At 38.9% G+C, this 21,362-nt stretch overlaps 1 protein-coding gene across 1 annotated transcript; it reads left to right on the top strand.

Moving 5' to 3' along the window:
- The first annotated feature begins 1,017 nt into the window (after window positions 1-1,017).
- On the top strand, window positions 1,018-20,784 carry VDAC2 (voltage dependent anion channel 2). The gene is made up of 9 exons (XM_053692135.1): window positions 1,018-1,107; window positions 9,366-9,437; window positions 9,745-9,794; window positions 13,029-13,181; window positions 14,493-14,545; window positions 14,947-15,174; window positions 16,154-16,304; window positions 16,768-16,825; window positions 20,165-20,784. Exons 2-9 carry the CDS (start codon window positions 9,371-9,373, stop codon window positions 20,254-20,256), a joined length of 852 nt encoding a protein of 283 aa, XP_053548110.1. The 5' UTR covers window positions 1,018-1,107; window positions 9,366-9,370; the 3' UTR covers window positions 20,257-20,784.
- The last annotated feature ends 578 nt before the right edge of the window (window positions 20,785-21,362 follow it).

Raw genomic sequence — 21,362 nt, 5'->3', positions numbered from 1 at the left:
ACGTGTCTACATCGGAACTGTTCCAATGTAAGCAAATTGAAATCTCGCGACCGTGAACGTAATAATGAGATTTTAATTATGGGATCGCGTCAGGGGGGCATCCCTATGATGCTAGGCACGCCTTCCAGACATCGATCCCATCAGGGAAGTGCCAGTGGCTTCAGGAAAGCCAAGCGGTTAGGACGCTGTATTCCGTCCTTCGGCTCTAAAGCCCAGCAAAATTTGGACGGAATACAACGCCCTAACGGCGTTAAAAGGTTAAACACAGCAATCCCTTTAAGGAGTAGGATACAGTAAGAGAAACCACTAGAGTCATTTCACTCTCATCAGCAGAATCTAAGTTAAATTTGCTGATTAGTGAAGCTTCTTTACAGATAAAAATAAATACTTATTTGAGTTATGGTGGAGATAAAATTATGAGATTTAAATCCTCCATTACATAAAAGTGATATACAAATATTAACAAATCTAGGCAAGTAGGGGAAAAGCAAGAGGGTATACTCGCCTAGACTTGCTAATTTTCTAAAGAATAATTCTATATCTCTTATGTAACGGAGGGTTTTTATTTCTTCCATAACTCGAATGAATATTGATGTTTAAATAAAAATATTTGCATGAATAACAGGATATACAGCTACTGGAAGGAAGAAGCAAAGCTAACGAGGAGAGGATATGAGACGATGAAGTTGTAATTAGTCACAAAGGGGAGACACAAAAGCGACCACTACTGGTCATTTTATATTAGGTCATTTAGAGAACCACTGCGCATGTGCAATGTCAGTCCTCCCCGTTAGAAAAGCCCCTGCGTCCTGCAGATACCTTTAGCAGTGCCAGTTTAAAACAAATGTTCCGCGCGTGCACGAGATATTTTTATGAACCATACGACCATTGTTTAGATTCTAAAAGGGAAGAAATGTGAAGTAGAATCGTTTGTTATCGTTCTGGAACGTTTAGGGAGCGTGGCAGCTGTACCGGCAGATATCGGGCAGTCGGAGGCGGCTCTAAGGCGTGGTCCTTGGGAGGAGCTTGCTGTTGACAGGCTCTGTGTCTCCTTCACTTCGCCCTCCAGCTGCACGCACCGGACAGGCCGCTTCGCTCCCAACTCAGGTACCGGGGAAGTCTGAGTAGTGGGGGGGTTAGCGGGGCACAGTGCTGCGAGTTACGGTGCATAATGAGATAATGCGGGGGATGTAGCATATGGATAAGGGAACAAGGCCTTGGGATGACTGTGCCGGCCTGGGGGCGCTATACGGCTGATGTGCGGCTTGTGCACGTGTGGGGAACCGTGCCACGCATTACCTCAGGGCATCCAGCTACTGACACTCGGGCTTCAGTTTAATCATTTAGTGCTAATGTTCTGCAGTGTACGGCGTTTTGTTCAGTTTTACTGCAACTTCAGGTTCAGCACATCATTTTTTTTTTTTAAACTTTTACTTTATGTTCAGATTTGGGAAAACTGAAGAGAGCTAATTAAATGAATGTTTAAATAACTTACTGACACGTTTCATTTGAACATTCTCCCCTGCCTTTGGCATCCTCCTTGTTTAGTGAATAACGTATAATTTATTAAATAACTGTCTAAAGTCTTATTTTAAACTCGTATAATAAATAGCATATAGGGTGTGCACATTATTCACTCAAGCAAACTCAAAAGGTTGTACTGGAAAGCAAGGTATTAGTCCACTGTGGGCTGTATGTATATACAGTGTATGTATGTGTGTGTGTGTATGTATATATATATATATATATATATATATATATATATATATATATATATATATATATATATATATATATATATATATATATATATATATATGCCCAATTATTGCAGATCAGTACTAGCGGAACATTAAACACTAAATGTAATATTTATAAAAATGATGCATTCAAAGAAAAAGATTAGTCTGAGACTAACCGGTAGATGTATTTTGTTGAACGTTTCATTATTTGTTTAAATAGTGATATAATAAGTATAAAGTATTAGTGTCTAAAGCAATGGGAGCTGCCATGTTGTAACTTGGGTTACTTTCTCTGATGTGGCCAATTAGGGGCAGGTATAAATAGGTCAAGGGCTGAGTGGAATATAACTGTATTCTGCACTTCCATTTTTAACAGTACATGCTCACAATTTCAGAATGGAATTACAGGGAAAAGGGACAAAAAATATTGTGTGTGTATATGTGTGTGGAGATGGAGGGCACTCACCGGAATTGATTTAATAAGTAACTTTTATTTATATTGCTGATTACATTAATACAGTGGACACTGTATTAATGTAATCAGCAATATAAATAAGTTACTTATTAAATCAAGTCCTGTGAGTGCCCTCCATCTGTGGCATCCACAGCCATGTGTTGCGGCTCACTAGTTGTGTCTGTTCACGGTGGTGATGATGATGATATGGGGCAAGCTAAAGGATTATACTGCATTGCACAGGGGTACAAAAATGGCATGACAAGACTAGAGGGTCCTGCTTACTAGAGATTATAATGTAAGCATTAGAGACATTAAACATGGGAGCACCTAAGGCTAATTGCTTTATAGGTCTGTCATATTCACATATGTAAATTGAATCTTCTGATGATTAGTCAATATTATAATTATTGTATGTAAGGTGTATACATTTACATTATCATTTTTAAGTAATGTATGCGTAAATGTAATTTTCCACAGGGTATAAAACATTCCTTCCCTTGGTTTTTCTTTTTAAAAAAGTTTAATTAAACACCTTAATGTTAGCAGCATGACACAGGTATTTGCAAGTTTACAAAGCAATTTGTATTTTTGAGCCTTGATGATTTTTTATTTTATTTATTTTTTCCCCTCGTTAAAATGCCAGAGGAAATCCTCATTCATTGCCTTTTCCCTTAGGGCTATCTTTAAGGTCACCTTTGGAGCTGCTGTTAACCTTGATGTTGTATACTGTACACATTCAGTAATATTAACTTATACAATAAGTATATGTATCACTCATTTTCTGGGAGGTTGAGCCGGGCGTTATTTTTACTTCCTGTTTAGGATTATCTCTATGGGTACACACTTTGCTTTGTACAGTGTGAAAATACTGCCAGCAACTGTATTGTCTCCAGCTTACTAGTTGTATTTGTCTAGAAGCCTGTCCCACTCCAACATGTATTTTCTCTCTGCCTACTTGCTGACTGACTCTGACATGAAGTGATTTCCACCCACATTCAGAGCCAGGCTTTATTTCACTTGCATATTTCCAGATGTCTAGTTATGCAAGGATTTCATTATATTTAGTACAGATGCTGTATGTCTCCAAAATGGCTGCCTTCTACATGACTTCTGTGCTATATATAGGGTTAGTCAGCATTTGACCTTAACAGCATGCATGTTCATTGAACCATTCTTTAATCTGATGTTAAATTGACTACGTGGTTTTTGTTGCTTCTTTATACAATTGAAAGAAAACTCTATTTTACAAATACCTAACAGGGTATTAGAGTAGGGGTTTAAATGTTTTTACAACTGCTTTGTTGCATTTTAAGGGCTTTTTGTCACTTATTTCAATTCAGGGTTAGAAATGCTGTGCATTTATATATCCGTTCACAAATCAGGAGACCCTGGGCTATTTTTTTTATTATTGAAACAAACATTGTTTATATAATTGCTCTTTTAAGTTGGTTATTGCTCACTTTAGGGATCATGTCTGTTTCTAATGTGTTATGTTTGTGCAACATATCAAATCTGATCTAGACCCTAGATCTGGTGCTCTTGTGATAATTTTTTTGTTTTGTTACACAAGAAACACTTTCACCTTCAAATGCTCTTTAGAGTCTGTATGTGTCATGTCACATGTAACTCAATGATGAAAACACACAGGCCTCTTGCTTGTAGTGCTGTTTAATAGCACTGTTGCTTAAACAAAGCTAGTGGGTTAACCAGACTGCCTCATTCTGACAATTCTCATTAAATTCATGTCTTGTTTAGTGAGGCAGTATGGCCAACTCTCTGCTGGGCAAAAGACTACAGGGAAATTATCTTGCAAAGCATAGGTTGATACATTTTTGTGAACCTAATGAGACTTTGTGGCTAGGTTTAAAAAAACAAACTACAATTTCAGTAGATATCTGAAATTCAAATAAGTACTATGAAAAAGCAAGAAAAGCAAATATAAGTGGTTTCTTGTCCCTATAATCAGGAATGCCCAGTCTACTCAGACTAGAGGCCTATCTGAAATATTTTTTCACTCGGCACACGAGAAACTTTTAAAACAATACTAATGGGGCAAAATCTAATGTATGAATAAGTTTCTCTCTCTATATATGCACGTGATTGGCCTGTAGTATGCAAGTACTTGCTTGTGGTGCAGTGATATATTGTTTGTTCTTCAATTTTAGATAGATGCACGTATCTTATAACGTAATTACTCATTTTAAGAGAGGTGTTTTTCTTTTAAGTGAAGACTCGTGTCTCTTGTTGGTATCTGGAGATATGGTATCTTTTACAGCTGTCACTTCTTTAAGAGGTATGGAGCACTCATTTGGAATAGGGAATTCTGTCAAATGAGGTGTCATGCTTATTTAAGTGGTGCAGGAATGAAATGACAAATTGTTTACCCCCTTCTTAGGCTACATGCATTATGCCACAATACATCCCTAGGTGTACTACAACACATAAGTAACTTCTGATTATTATTTTTTTTTGTTGCTATTGTGCCATAGATCAAGGGGTGCAGATAGGACTGTGCAGAGTCTTACATACACTAGTTAGTTAACCCCCGCCCCCACTATTTCTACATTTTACAATGAGAGTATTTAACTTTGTTTCAGCAAACTCACATTTAAAGAGTGATTCCCCAAATATAATCACTGCATACTTTAGCATTTCTAAACTTAATCTACTATCTCCCAAATACAGTAGATTTAAACTTTAACTGTATGCCCAGTGCAATACTAAAAGTACTGTGCATTGCTATGTATGCTAATTTTAAATTACTGATTATACAGATTTATACTAAAATGCAATCATAAGGATATGCACTGACAGAATTTACTGCACAAATTTGTTAAAGGGACAGTCTAGTGAAAATTTAAACTTTCATGATTCAGAGCTTATACAGTGCTAGTTTGTGTGTGCCAGTAGAGAACATTGTGCCCTAGGATTACATAGGAGTCAGCACTGATTGGCTAACATGCAAGTCTGTCAAAAGAACTGAAATAAGGGGGCAGTCTGCAGAGGTTTAGATACAAGGTAATCAAAGAGGTAAAAAGTATATTAATATTACTGTGTTGATTATGCAAAACTGGGGAATGGGAAATTAACAGATTATATTCTTAAACTGTAAAAATTCTAGAGTAGACTGTCCTTTTAAACCTATACGTCTAGTCTAGAAAAACACATAACAGGGTGCCCTTGGGAACTTAAAAATGGTCCTGGTGCCTGAATGTGAACTGTGTAGCCCAGTCAAATTGCCCACCTCCTGCTGTGTGTGTGTATATTATTGCCCTCTGCTCTGAGCCACTATCCTGATTGGTCATCAGCTTCTCTGCGCTGTGTCTGGGAAATAAAAGCCTCAGCATGCAGTGAGCCCAGAAAACAGCTGTCTCTTCTGGATCAGTGATATAATGCTGCCTTCTATCCATTTGCTAAGTCCCAGCAATGTCAGCTTGCTTGGGAACTAGTAAAGCGCTGTGGTGCATCTACTGGATCCTAGCAGTGTTCGCCTGCCTGGGACCTGGTGATGCATCATGAGCTTTCTGGTTGCTGGCCCCCACAGTGTCAGCCTGCCTGGGACCTGGTGATGCATCATGATCTTTCTGGTTGCTGGCCCCCACAGTGTCGGCCTGCCTGGGACCTGGTGATGCATTGTGATCTTTCTGGTTGCTGGGACCTGGTGATGCATCATGAGCTTTCTGGTTGCTGGCCCCCATGGTGTCGGCCTGCCTGGGACCTGGTGATGCACAGTTATCTTTCTGGTTGCTGACCCCCACAGTGTCAGCCTGGCTGAGGACCTGGTGATGCACCGTGATCTTTCTGGTTGCTGGGACCCGGTGATGCATCATGATCTTTCTGGTTGCTGGCCCCCACAGTGTCAGCCTGCCTGGGACCTGGTGATGCATTGTGATCTTTCTGGTTGCTGGGACCTGGTGATGCATCATGAGCTTTCTGGTTGCTGGCCCCCATGGTGTCGGCCTGCCTGGGACCTGGTGATGCACCGTTATCTTTCTGGTTGCTGACCCCCACAGTGTCAGCCTGGCTGAGGACCTGGTGATGCACCGTGATCTTTCTGGTTGATGGGACCCGGTGATGCATCATGATCTTTCTGGTTGCTGGCCCCCACAGTGTCAGCCTGCCTGGGACCTGGTGATGCATTGTGATCTTTCTGGTTGCTTGGGACCTGGTGATGCATCATGAGCTTTCTGGTTGCTGGCCCTCACAGTGTCAGCCTGGCTGAGGACCTGGTGATGCACCGTGATCTTTCTGGTTGCTGGGACCCGGTGATGCATCATGATCTTTCTGGTTGCTGGCCCCCACAGTGTCAGCCTGCCTGGGACCTGGTGATGCATTGTGATCTTTCTGGTTGCTGGGACCTGGTGATGCATCATGAGCTTTCTGGTTGCTGGCCCTCACAGTGTCAGCCTGGCTGAGGACCTGGTGATGCACCGTTATCTTTCTGGTTGCTGGCCCTCACAGTGTCAGCCTGGCTGAGGACCTGGTGATGCACCGTTATCTTTCTGGTTGCTGGCCCTCACAGTGTCAGCCTGGCTGAGGACCTGGTGATGCACCGTGATCTTTCTGGTTGCTGGCCCTCACAGTGTCAGCCTGGCTGAGGACCTGGTGATGCACCGTTATCTTTCTGGTTGCTGGCCCTCACAGTGTCAGCCTGGCTGAGGACCTGGTGATGCACCGTTATCTTTCTGGTTGCTGGCCCTCACAGTGTCAGCCTGGCTGAGGACCTGGTGATGCACCGTTATCTTTCTGGTTGCTGGCCCTCACAGTGTCAGCCTGGCTGAGGACCTGGTGATGCACCGTGATCTTTCTGGTTGCTGGCCCTCACAGTGTCAGCCTGGCTGAGGACCTGGTGATGCACCGTGATCTTTCTGGTTGCTGGGACCTGGTGATGCACCGTTATCTTTCTGGTTGCTGGGACCTGGTGATGCATCATGAGCTTTCTGGTTGCTGGCCCTCACAGTGTCAGCCTGGCTGAGGACCTGGTGATGCACCGTTATCTTTCTGGTTGCTGGCCCTCACAGTGTCAGCCTGGCTGAGGACCTGGTGATGCACCGTGATCTTTCTGGTTGCTGGGACCTGGTGATGCACCGTTATCTTTCTGGTTGCTGGGACCTGGTGATGCATCATGAGCTTTCTGGTTGCTGGCCCCCATGGTGTCGGCCTGCCTGGGACCTGGTGATGCACCGTGATCTTTCTGGTTGCTGACCCCCACGTTGTCAGCCTGCCAGAGGACCCATGAAAAAGTACTTGATTGCTCTGTAGATGCTGGGTCCACACATTGCCTTTCCAAACAGGGAACGTGGAATGTGCTGCTAAGCAGTTATGAGTAGCTACCCTCGTTTCCTCTTGTATAGTTCACTGTGCGTTGTTGTAATTTTGCCTAGAATGTCAGTGCTTCAGCAGGGTGTTTATTTTAAGGGATACTCTGGCTCATCCTTGTATGCTTCTCCGTACTCTGAACACTAGAAAACTTGCTCAAACCATGATTTAGGTAGAGCTTTGCTAACTCTTTCACGTATCACAGAACAATGATATAGACAAAAGCAGGGCAATTTCTAAAATATAGACAACTGAAACTTTTTTTTTTAAATGGCTCTCTTGAGCGACTAATTAGCTGGCCTTTTACTGTCCCTTAAGCCCTCCTTAAATGACTGGCTGCAATATGTAAAACAAATTTGTAAAGCCCTGCAATCCATTATACCAGGAATTGACAAATCCCAGCAGTCGGTTAACCTCCTCTCCTGACCTGGATCCAAATAGACCCCCTATAAACCTATAGATGACTCGACTTTCTTGCTTGTAGATAAAAAAAAAAAAAAAGCCTCGGATCCATTTTTTTTTTTTTTTTTTTTTTTTTTTTTTTTTTTTAGCCAGGGAATGTTTGGAAGTGTATCAAAGCTCCTCTGCTTTAACATTTACATATAGACTGTATAGGGTATTAAGGGAATAGTCTAGTCAAAATGTAAACTTTCATGATTCAGATAGAGCATGCTACTTTCTGATTTACTCCTATTATCGATTTTCTTTGTTCTCTTGGTATTTTTATTTGAATGTAAGCCGGCCCATTTTTGTTTCAGCTCATGCTTAGCGCTTGCTAATTGGTGGCTACATTTAGACACCAATCAGAAAGAGCTACCCAGGTGCTGAAACAAAAATGAGCCGGATCCTATGCTTACACTCCTTTTTTTTTTTTTCTTTTCAAATAAAGATACCAAGAGAACAAAGAAAAATTGATAATGGGAGAAAATTAGAGCATGCAATTTTAAGCAACTTTCTATCTGAATCATAAAAAGATTGACTAGACTATTCTTTGAACTTGCTCAGTTTATATGCAGCTCTTACTTAAAGGGACAGTATACACTAATTTTTCATATAACTGCATGTAATAGACAGTACACTACTATAAAGAATAAGATTCACAGATACTGATATAAAAATCCAGTATAAAACGGTTTAAAAACTTACTTGGAAGCTCTGTTTTAGCTCTGTTGAAAAGGTAGCTGGAAAGCGGGAAATAAGACCCCCCCCCTTCCTTTGCATATAAAAAGACCCTTTACACAAACAGGAGCAAGCTGGAGAAGGTAGCTGACGGTATTCTCATAAAACTTTGGGGCTTGGTTAGGAGTCTGAAAACTAGAGAAATGTTATTTAAAAAAAGCAAAACTATACATTTAAAAAACAAAAAAAATGATGTATGGGCTATATAAATCATCTACAAAACATTTATGCAAAGAAAAAATGTGTAATGTACCTTTTTAAACAGGTTCACACATAAGAGCATAAGTTCCAGTCAGTTCCAACACCTGAAAAGGGGGAGGGGGTGTGCAAGTTGACTATCTGTTTAAAAAGAGACTAAAGCAACTTGCATTGCAACAACACTATGGGACTGTACAGTATGCTGTTAATTGTGTCCCTTTTAAAACAGTTTATTTGTTTGGTTTGTACCACCAGCTTTATTTTGAATCCATATGGTACACAAAGCTGTCTAAGCATGTCTTCTTGTAATGGTTCTATATTTTATATGCTGTACTGTAAATTGCTTATCTACATATGTAATACTAGTAAATATACACATTGTATTCTCTTAACACAGTACAAATCAGACGTGACTGCCTTGCAAATGACCTGAAGCGTTACCTTTTTTTTTCTCACCATTTCTTTTCCAGATACAATGGCTGTCCCTCCCTCTTATGCTGATCTTGGCAAATCTGCCAGAGACATCTTCAATAAAGGATATAGTAAGTAATCACATGGCTCTTCATTTTATGAGTAAAGAGTGATAGTTTTCTGTTTTTTTTTTTTTTTTTTTTTTTTTTTCTCTAGTAAATATCAACATGAACACTGCAGTGATTAAGATAGTAGAATTTAAACACCACCCAGCTAATATTTCTAACAAATGTCTACATATCTCAGCAAACCCTGTGTAGTCTATTGTGTATACTATAGTTCTGATAACCCAGTAAAAAGCACCAACATCTAGATCTGTGCACTGTCTTATTGCCTTTGGCTGTAATCAAATAAGAATCTCCTGTGTTGTGTGATCAGGTTTTGGGCTGGTGAAACTCGATGTCAAGACAAAGTCTGCAAGTGGAGTGGTAAGTTCATGCATAATCCTGGAGCTCTAAAAAAAAAAAAAAACATCTGTCTTATTATTTGAGAAATATTTGCTGATTTAAATGGGGGGGATGTTCCAAGTCTGCCTGTTTATAACCATTATCCCTACACGCTCTAATATTGGTCACAATGTAATCCCAGCCCCCCTTGCCTACTGCCTTTTAAGGGGATTGAAAAGTCAAAAATAAAATGTACATTTCAATTTGAAATAGAAGCATTCTTGCCATACACCTCCCATTAGCAAATATGCTTGTAATAATTTTTTCAGCAGCATATGCAGTGAGGTTCTGTTCATCTGTTTTGTATGACACAAAATACATCTTCAGAAGCAATACACACTACCTACCGCCAGCTCTCTGAGCAAGCAATGGTGTGAATACTGGCACACGACCCTCACAGGATATGTGCGTATGCCACTGAAAAAATGTCATTACTTTTACTAGAAGCATATTTGCTAATGGACGTATATTGCAAAAATGCTTTATATGTTAAATGGAACTTCATTCACGCACATTTTCAATTTTGACCTTTCTGTCCCTTTTAAGGGGCATATTCTACAGTTTACTAGTCAGGGAAAATGTTAATTGTTCACTCAGTATTAATTAGTCTGGAACTAGTGGAATTTTCCAGCCCTGCATATTTGTTGTGTTGAGTTTTTTTCTCCCTGCCTGGGGGACTCTTTTATAAATTGAAGGACCAATAGGCCATTGGCATTTACAGTCTCTTCATGGCAACGGCAAACCCATTATAAAATCATGGGCATGTCAGATATTAAAGTGAGTCAACCCTAGCGTTTCTGAAACGCTAGTATTGACTATTGAAACAAATAAAAGGGATTTTCATTCAGAAAGCTCCTTTATTTGTTTCAAGCCATTGCTTATCTGCTACAGCAGATCGCTGTTTTGCTAAGAGGTGACGTTTCAACCTCTTCGCAAATGGTGCCCTTGGGAACAGGATTTCACGCACGCTAAGCCGGATTTACCGTACGGCTATTGGCTAAGAGGTTAAAACGTCACCTCTAGCAAAACGGCGGTCTCCCGTGGGCTGCCTGAGCAGCTCAGAGCGGCAATCAATTGAAACAAATTAAGGAGCTTTCTGCATGAAGTATGTTATATTTTATGATTGGTCCCCTTTATTTGTTTTAATAGTCAATCCTAGCTTTTCAGAAACGCTAGGGTTGACTTTCACTTTAAAGGGACACTAAACCTAATTTTTTTTTTTTTTTTATGACTGTGATTTTAAGAGACTTTCTAATTTACTTCCATTATCATTTTCTTCGTTCTCTTGCTATCTTTATTTAAAAAGCAGGAATGTAAAGCTTAAAGGAACAGTCAAGTCCAAAACAAATTTCATGATTCATATAGGGCATGTAATTTTTAAACAACTTTCCAAGTTACTTTTATCACCAATTTTGCTTTGTTCTTTTGGTATTAGTTGAAAGCTAAACCTAGGAGGTTTATATTCTAATTTCTTAGACCTTGGAGGCCGCCTCTAATTTGAATGCGTTTTGACAGTTTTCACCACTAGAGGGCGTTGGTTCGTGTGTTTCATATAGATAACATTGATGTGAAGTTACCGAGGAGTTAGCACTGACTAAAATGCAAATCTGTCAAAAGAACTGAAATAAGGGGGCAGTTTGCAAAGGCATAGATAACAAGGTAATTAGAGGGGAATGGGTAATAAAGGGAATATATCTATTCTCTATTCAGGAGACAGCACTCACTGGTCTTGACAATACTGGATTTATTCAGTGACGTTTCGGGGAATACACCCCTTCATCAGACCTGGGTCTGATGAAGGGGTGTATTCCCCGAAACGTCCCTGAATAAATCAAGTATTGTCAAGACCAGTGAGTGCTGTCTCCTGATTTTTTTTTATATATATCTCTATATCTCTATATCTCTATATCTCTATATCTCTATATCTCTATATCTCTATATCTCTATATCTCTATATCTCTATATCTCTATATCTCTATATCTCTATATCTCTATATCTCTATATCTCTATATCTCTATATCTCTATATCTCTATATCTCTATATCTCTATATCTCTATATATATATATATATATATATATATATATATATATATATATATATATATAATTATATATCTATCCCACGTGTACTTTCTGTCTCTTTGTGTTGAAAAGAGATTTAAACAGCATGTGATAAGAGGCAGCCCTCAAAGGCTTAGAAATTAGCATATGAGCCTACCTATGTTTAGTTTAAACTAAGAATACCAAGAGAAAAAAGCAAATTTGATGATAAAAGTAAATTGGAAAGTCGATTAAAATTAAAAGTCCTATCTGAATAATGAAAGTTTAATTTATACTTGACTGTCCCTTTAAATTGCATAGTGGGACAAAACAGGGAAACAAAATGTTTTTAAAGGGCCATTCATTATAGTAAAAACAAAACAAGAAAACATGCTCTGATTTTGTTAAAGCCAAACTAATTACAAGACTAGTGACCCCACACCTCTGCTTAAACACTGCAAAGGGATTATACACCACTCTGTCCCCACAGAGCACTTTTGTCCCCACTGATCCAGTTAGCAGCGCTAGTCTCATGACACAGCTGTGTAACTAGTGCTGTTTGTTTGATCAGCAGCAGTGCTCTGAGGGTACATAACAGTGCTTTCACTATGTGTTTAATCCCTTTGGTTAAACGCACAGAGGTCACTAGTCCTAAATTTACATGCTCCTAATGAATTGTATGGGAGATGGAACACAAAAAAAATTGTTTCATAATTCAGGTAGAAAATGCAACTTTCCAATGTACTACTTTTACAAAATGTTGCTTAATTTCTTGGTATCCTTTGTTGAAGGAGCTGCAATACAGTAGCTGAGCACATTGGGTGATGACGCATGCATGTACAGCCACCAATCAGCAGCTTCCTCTCAGTAGTGCAGTGCTGCTCCTGTGCATACCAAAATATGCATTTTAACAAAGAACTAAGCAAATTTGGTAAAATAAGAAAACCTGATTTGTTTACAATTGTATGTTAAGTCTTAATCAGGAAAGGAAGAAAAACCATGGGTTCCATGTCACTTTTTAAAATGCAAAAGTCTAAAAACTGCTTCTACACAGCGATTAGACCATGGCTAAGCAGTGGAAGGGTTACAGTCCTAGTAATAAATATCTATTACTTGTGGAAATGGTGGTTGAGGTATGTGAACATATTAATAAGTCTTATTTCCCAATTTATAGGAGTTCACAACATCTGGTTCATCGAATACAGACTCCGGCAAGGTTAACGGCAGCTTAGAGACCAAATACAAATGGGGGGAGTACGGCCTGACCTTCACAGAAAAATGGAACACCGATAACACATTAGGAACAGAAATTACCATTGAAGATCAAGTACGTATCTGAACCTGTAGATTGAACGGATACAATTGTAGCATCTTGTGTTAGACTGGAGAAAAAGCATTAGTAAATAGGACTGTCTGAATAATATATTGTGCCCCATCACTGCAATCTGATCTCTCTTGCTTAGAAGAGGCCACTAAATGATGTCAGAAACCTTATCAGCTACGCTAGATAAATATGTTTTTGTGTGAAACGTAGATAACCAATTTATAATATGTAAAAGCTATAGAAAACTTTTAAAGGTGTATATAAAAGTCAACTTCGCCAGCCCTGTTATAATAATTGCACTTATAGTCCAAGCTGTGTTAATATATACTTGGTCTATTGATGCTAACACTTTGGTCTCTTTAAAAGTTTTAAAGGTTACTTTAACGTCTCAAAAAAAAAAAAAAACTAAACCTCTTAAGATTTGTTTATAAAATGTTCACTTACGTATAATGAAACAACTTTGCAATATATCTTGAATTTTTATTTAACCCCATTTGTATGTAATTTAGCTCTGAAGAATGAGGATTTCTTAATTCTCCGAACTTGAAGTGCACCCTGATGACTACTCCTGCTACATATCTTTCCCTGACTCAGTTTTAACAGATAACTGCTAAACCATGTGTTTTATATTAGATATGTGCATTCATAGATTTTGGATTCTTCCGAATGTGGGGAAAAAGTGTCAGCTTGTGCTGTTGGGTTTTTTTTGTTTTTTTTTTTTAAACCAAATTTATTCTTGGGGGAAACTGCAACACACTAGGATTTGTGCAAATCTAGATCCTATTGTGTTGTAGTCTCACAAGAATAAATTTGGGTCCGAAAATAGCTGAATGACACGAGCAGCTGCCACTTTCGGAGGTTTCCAAAACCTGAATACACATCTATTTTATACTAACATTATGACCATGGCTAGCCTTGTCTTTAGACTCGAGCACCAATTGACTCCTCCAAATATGGCAAAATGGTGGGTGGAAATTGGCAATTGAACTGCTGTGCAAATGATGTTTTTTTTTTTTTTTTTTAAATGTTTAGATTTAACTGATCTGTATAAAGACAGCAAATATCTTGTGATTACAAGGTGTTCACTGCCCCTTTTTTAAATGAACATTATTTTATATATGCCCAGGTCCAAATTTTGATTTGGTGAGCAGATGGGCCAGTGCTTGTCTAGGGTCCAAGTTCAGCGTTGGGCAGCCTTTTTATGTACTTTATTGCAGTAGGATACTATTGACTTATGTTTCTAAGGATTTCCTTTATTTGATTTAGCCTTGTAGTTTCTAAAAAAAAAAATGTATTTTTTTTTTTTACCCCCAGATTGCTAAAGGCTTGAAGCTTACGTTCGACACTACATTTTCACCAAACACGGGGTGCGTGAGTTGATTATGGGATGTGTGCACTTCTTTTTTTTCTTTTTTTTTTTCTTTAAAAAGCATGCCTGTTTCACAACAGGTTTACTTATCTAGTAGCTCACTTCCCCTTTCCAAAACAATGGATGGCAACTCTTTTTAGGATACACGTAATTAATGCACCTTGCACCCGGTTTGTTGTTTTTGGGTTTGTGTTTGTGGGTCTTTAACGGTATTGGTTGCCTATTGAAACAGAGTACAAGAAAGATTGTGAACTTCTATTTACAGCATTTCAGACATTACAATGTTTAGTCACATTAATAGATATAAAGCTTTCTGTTGCACCCATCCACAATCCATCACCAGTATTAGTGAGGTGTTTTTTTTTTTTTTTAATTTTTTTTTTTTTTTTTTTCTCTTAGCAAGAAGAGTGGAAAGGTTAAAGCGGCCTACAAGCGTGAATTCGTAAACCTTGGCTGTGATGTGGATTTTGACTTTGCTGGCCCTGCTATCCACGGTTCTGCCGTTGTTGGTTATGAAGGATGGCTTGCTGGGTACCAGATGACCTTTGACAGTGCCAAATCCAAGCTCACAAAGAACAACTTTGCTGTTGGATACAAGACAGGAGACTTCCAGCTCCACACCAATGTGTGAGTGAAACATAGTACACACCACAGATCCTGTCCCCTCTCTCTCTCTCCTTTTTGTACTAGGAAAATACTAATTTTTATAATTATTACACAGGCCATTGCTTACAGGTGTGAGTTAAATGCAGGTCTTTGGCAGTTTATAGAGACACAAACTCTTAATGGTTAAAATAAATATTTTAACAGGAATGAGTGCTTGTATTCTCTAGTACCTGTTCAGGATACTGTCAATTAGAATAATACATTTTGTATCTATGTATAATGATATAGTTTTTCTTACTAGATCAGTTTATTCTATGATCAATATGAAAGAACAGCATTTTAAGTTATTAAAATGTATATTTTTGTCTGAAAAAATATTAACTTAAATTGAAAGTGAAACTAAAACTGCAGTATCAGTTGTGTACTTAATGGGATAGTCTATTCAAAAAATAAATTTTCATGATTCAGATAGAAAATGCAACTTTCTAATTTACTCCTATTAATTTTTCTTCGTTCTCTTGGTATCGTATTTAAAAAAGCTGAAAAGTAAGCTTAGGGGCCGGCCCATTTTTGGTTCAGAACCTGGGTAGCACTTGCTGATTGGATGGCTACATTAAGACACCAATCAGCAAGCGCTACCCAGGTTCTGAACCAAAAATGGGCCGGCTCCTAAGCTTACATTCTTGCTTTTCAAAATAGATTCCAAGAGAACAAAGAAATTAATAGGAGTAAATGAGAAAGTTGCTTAAAATTGCATGCTCTATCTGAATCATGAAAATTTTATGTTGATTATACTATCCCTTTTTAATCATTTCACACTGGCTGATAAGGATAACCTATCTGAGAGGGGCACATCTGTTACCCTGACCAGAAAACACAGGTTTATTAAGAGCTGTTCATATGCTTATGGAATTATTTTGTAATGCCTTCTTTTAGATGAAACACCGAAAATGTCTACAGTGTACACAACAATTATTTTATATATTTTTCTGCCTTTTAGCAATGATGGGTCGGAGTTCGCCGGCTCCATTTACCAGAAGGTCAGTGACAAAATGGAGACGTCCGTTAACCTCGCCTGGACAGCTGGCAACAACAGCACCCGATTTGGAATTGCTGCCAAGTACCAACTGGATTCCACTGCATCCATCTCAGTGAGTGCTTAGGCTGACATTGCAGTTAATGTCAAACCATTAAACAAAGATGTTTACAGCCTCTATTATGTAAAATGCAGCATTAACTGAAACTGCTTCTTGCTGCCAACTTTAGTGAATACCTTTCTTACTATTGTGAGCAATTATAGAAAGTTCACTACACAACCTTTGCAATAATTATAGAATTGTGCAACATAGTACGACTATACCTCAAAAAAAAAAAAAAAAAAAGCACGGGGGCGGGGTGTTGTGAATTAATTGAAAATATAGTTGTTTTTTTCCCCTTTAAAGTTAAAAATGAGCACAGAAATTTGCGTTTTTTTTTTTTTTTTTTTTTTTCTTTTGGCATCTGTAAAAATCAAATTTAGCATTTGTGTTTTGAGTACGTAGTGTGTGTCTAGACCTATATACTGATAGAATCTCTGCATATCTTTAACAAAATAATTTTGTATTTTCCTTTTAGGCAAAGGTGAACAATTCCAGCCTTGTTGGTGTAGGTTACACTCAAACTTTGAGGCCAGGTAAGTGTGGGTAGTGTGTTTCATGTTAGTGATTTGTCCTTTTCAGATAATAGATTTGACTGCATTTACTAGATGTGTGCATTTGGAAATTTTAGATACCTCCCCAATGCTGAAGAAGGGTGGCCCTTTGTGCCGTTCAGCTATTTGCAAATCCAGATTTTAGTCTGTTGCTGTTTCAAGTATAAATTTGGCTCAGAAAAATAGCCAAATGATACAAAGGGCTTCCACATTTAGAGGTATCCGAAACCTATGAATGCACACGTCTAACATTTACATGGGGGTAGCTATAAATTTCTATCGTCAAAGTTTTAATTTTGACTAGACTGTCCCTTTTAATGCTTTTCCCCACTTGGATGGTGTCTCTTCCTACCATGTGACCTTGATTTTTTAATTTAAGGTATTTTGTGTTTAGACCTTAAATTTAAAATACTGTACATTTAAACAATGTGACCCTTTTAAAAGTAATAGATGACTTGTTAATCCAAGTTTAAGATGGCAGCACTTGGTGTTTTTTTTTTTTTTTTAAAGTTTTTTTTTTTTTTATTAAAGCTTTCCATTTTCCATTAAAGAGTTAGTAAGCATTTAATAAAATCAATCAATGTAAAGTTTGTACATTACATATTTCATGTATCTATAAATAATATTGTAGCTGTAAGATATAAAATCTTACCTTTTAAAAAGCTCCCCTAGAACATGCTGCTTATGTCTCAAATTTAACAGTGAACAGTACAGCTTGTGAGAAGGCTACCTCCCTCCCCTCCTCATTTGTACATTTATAGGCACAAGATGACATACAGTGCATATTTTGTGAAATCACTTCATGGCCAGGATGTCTTGATAAAAAGTTTAATGACGAGGGTGGAAGTTTTTTCATTGGCTGTACCGCCCATGCCTGTTTTCTATTTATTTTATTATACTTAATGTAAAGCGCCAACATATTCCGCAGCGATGTCCATGAGTAAAAAATCATTTAAATAAAACTGATATAAAACTTGTAAGAGAATGGACAAGATTTACAAACACAGGAGGAATTGAGGGCCCTATTCCTGTGAGAACTTACAATCTAGAAGGGTAGGAGGTTGAGAAACAGGAGGTGAGGACTGCAAGATGGAGAAAGATGTTAATGCAGAGTTAGATGAGGGAAATGTTAGGTAAGTGAAATTAATTTATTGAATTGGGTGATAGGCTTCTCTGAACAAAAGTCTTCAGGGAACATTTAAAGGAAGAAAGATAAGGGCAAAGCACGAGGGAGAGTATTCCAGAGGGTAGGTGCTGCACGACAGAAGTCCTGCAGTCTAGCATGGGAAGAGGTGATAGTCGAAGATGCAAGGAGCAGGTCATTGTTGGATCTTAGTAGGCAGGCTGGAGTATACTGGTTTAGAGAGGATAAGTCGTGGGGAGCGGCGTTGAGAGCTTTGTATGTAAGGGTGAGAATTTTGAATTGGGTAATTCTGCTGTGAATGGGGAGCCAATGAAGGGACTTGCAGAGAGGTGCAGCAGTTAGAGCGACGGGAAAGGTGGATTAGCCTGGCAGAGGCATTTAGGATAGATTGAAGGGGGGGAGGCGGGAAATAGGAAGGCCAGTAAAAAGGTTATTACAAGGGAGTGGATTATTTGCTTTGTGCTAGCGCTCAGAAAAGGGCGACTCTTGGAAATATTGCGTAGGTGGTTGCGGCAAGATGAAGAAAGTGATTGGTTGTGGGGGACGAAAGATAGATTTGAGATTGGGGAAATGGTGATTCTGTCAACAAGGATAGAGAAGTCAGAAGTCGACGTAGAGCGGGGGGGGGGGGGGTAGGAGTTCAGTCTTGGACATGTTAATCTTTAGGTGGAGAGGCCATCCATGAAGAAATACCAGATAAGTGGTCGCTGACATGAGAAAGGAGAGAGAGCAGGGGTGAAGTAGATCGGGTGTCATACAAATACACCCCCTCTATTGGCGCTGTCAATATTAGTGTATTCTATTGGCGCTGTCAATATTAGTGTATTGCACTTCTAATTGTTCAATTACACTTGCCCTGCTTAACAGTGACAAATTAGAAGTGCAATACACTATTATTGACAGCACCAATAGCGGGTGCGTACTTGTGTCAATATCCATACACAGTGTTTCGAGGGGAGGCGACACTAAATATACATGGAGTTCTGATTGGAAACTATGTTGGAAGGTGTGTACCTCTAGTCCAATTAGTAAACAGTTTTAAAGCTTTAGGGTGTGAATTGTTCGAGGCTACGAGTACGGCTAGAAGCCGAAACATGTCAGCCTATGTTCATTTTTTGTATCCCACATTGAAGGTTTTACCTAGGGTATTTGTAACCCTTATGCTTTTATAACTGGAAATAAAGATATTTCTTTTTAACCCTACCCAGCTCTGTGCTCCGCACTCATTTGCCTGTTTTTTATTACATACTCTGCCAAGTCTTGAGCACTAAAGACAGGCCAGGGGGTGTGGAGCAGGTAGGTAGAGGAGAGAGTTAAAGGTGGAGAAGAGTCGTTTGAGGAAAGAGTAGATATGAAAGAAGAGAAGTAGGTTTGCTTGGCTAAGTGAAGGGCAAAAGTGTATGAACAAAGAATACTTAGTGTATGAAATCCGGTTCAGAGTGAGTTTTCCTCCAGACACGCTCAGCAGTACGGGAGCATTTTTGCAAATAGCATGTTTGCTGAGAGTGCCAGGGCTGTAACTGATGGCGTGATGTTTTGCGCAGTCTGGGAGGGACAAGTGTGTCTAGTGCAGAGGAGAGAGTTTTGATATAGTGGGCTGTAGCGAGATCAAGGCAGGTTATAGTGGAAGTGTGAGGGAGGAGATCTTGAATGATTTTTGAAAATTGGAGCGGATCCACAGCATGTAGATTTCTGCTGGGGCGGGATGGAGAAGTGGGTTTAGCTGTTGCATTAATATTATAGGTGACCAGGTGATGGTCTGAAATGGGAAAAGGGCAACAGGTGAGGTCAGATATAGAACAGAGGTAGGCAAATACCAGGTCGATGGAGTGTCCATCACGGTGAGGAGGGTGGATTGTGAGACTGAAGGAGGATGTGAGTGAATTTGTCAAAAAATCATAGTGAGTTATGATTGTGCATTCAAGTTTTGATTAAACTTTTACTAAATATTGCTGCTCAACCAAATTTACATGAACTTCTTACATGGGGTAATTTTTTTGGTTTCTTCCCCCACAACCTCAATTTTATTGCTAGTGCACCTTGCGAGGGTGATAGGGATGCAATTACAATTGGTTTTTATTTTGATGCCATAATTTCTAAATGTAAATATTTGGATTACTCTTAACATGACCTGTGTGTTTTTTTTTTTTTTGTTTTTGTTTTTTTTCTATCTACAGGTGTAAAACTTACTCTCTCTGCTTTAGTAGACGGAAAGAACATAAACTCTGGAGGACACAAGGTTGGCGTTGGTTTGGATTTAGAGGCTTAAGGACACCTCTCGTCAATAAACCACGCCAAGGGATATCCAGGAAATTGGCCTTATCTATATATATTTTGTTTTCAAAACCATTACCAGCAAAGCTTCTATTTGCCTCCCTCTGTCTCCCCCACACCCCACTAAAATATCATAGGACAGAAGCTGTATTGAGGTAGAAGTTCTACGTTATCTGGTTGAACCTAGTTTGTCACCCGGTTATCCCTCCTCATTGAGAACCTACAGTGAAGCACTCCTTTACACATTTATTTAAAAGTGTATTTAACTAATTTGTAGTGCTTCTTGCAACAAATGGAATAGACCTCAATTGAGGGAAGAACAAAATGTACATGTGTATGCATGTTTGTTTTTATGTTCCTTTTAACATTTTGGTAATGCCAAGTCGGACACAAGCAACGGAGCTGTAGATCTTGTAACTCGGAGGGGCAGCAGTTTTGCGTAAATCACCACCTTTATTTTGTGAGGATTTTTGATATCCCAAAAAAGTAAGAATTATGAATAAAACCAGAATTACATGTGCAAGTTGTTTATCTGACTTTCATAATGGTGTTAAGTAGAGGAGTGAGGGGATATGAAAAAACAAAAAACTTTCAAGTATTAAGGGCCTTAATAAAGCTGCAGCTGAAAGTATATTTCACGAAGACCAAAACAAAGAGGTCATGATCTCATCTTGAAGGCAGCCATTTCAGGAGTAATTACTGGGTGCAGAAAATACAAGAGAAAAAAGAAGCGCCCACCGCATCTAAGTGCAGATTATATGTAAATTTTAATTAATAAAAAAAATAGCAAGAATAACACTCACAATATAAAAAATATATACAAGCCTTGTATCAAACACTTCGAAACTGTCCCCGACTGTAGTGTGTGCCACTTGAGACACGCTGAATCCAAGATGGAGACTCCGCAACTGAGCAGAAGGGAGGTGTGTACTCCGCTGGGCCAATCCGCTACGTTGTTGACTTGGTGCTGGATTACTACAGGTTGGAGCGTAGTGCTGTGTAAGATGATCCCCGGTATTGGTAATTCATCCTCCACAATGGGTGTATTACTTAACCGTGGTAATCCTAGTCCTCCTTAAGCAATGTTAGACCACACTTGTT

This window comes from Bombina bombina, chromosome 9, assembly GCF_027579735.1.
Source record: "Bombina bombina isolate aBomBom1 chromosome 9, aBomBom1.pri, whole genome shotgun sequence".
In the NCBI taxonomy this organism is placed as follows: Eukaryota; Metazoa; Chordata; class Amphibia; order Anura; family Bombinatoridae; genus Bombina; species Bombina bombina.
Note: the sequence above shows the minus strand (reverse complement) of the source record. Positions and strands in the feature narration are given on the sequence as shown.

Excerpts from the sequence above, each read along its gene's own strand:
- VDAC2 (XM_053692135.1), top strand. The coding sequence starts at position 9,371 with ATGGCTGTCCCTCCCTCTTATGCTGATCTTGGCAAATCTGCCAGAGAC. Across the intron at positions 9,438-9,744 it reads CATCTTCAATAAAGGATATA|GTTTTGGGCTGGTGAAACTC; the intron begins GTAAGTAATCAC and ends TTGTGTGATCAG. Across the intron at positions 16,305-16,767 it reads ATTCCACTGCATCCATCTCA|GCAAAGGTGAACAATTCCAG; the intron begins GTGAGTGCTTAG and ends TTTTCCTTTTAG.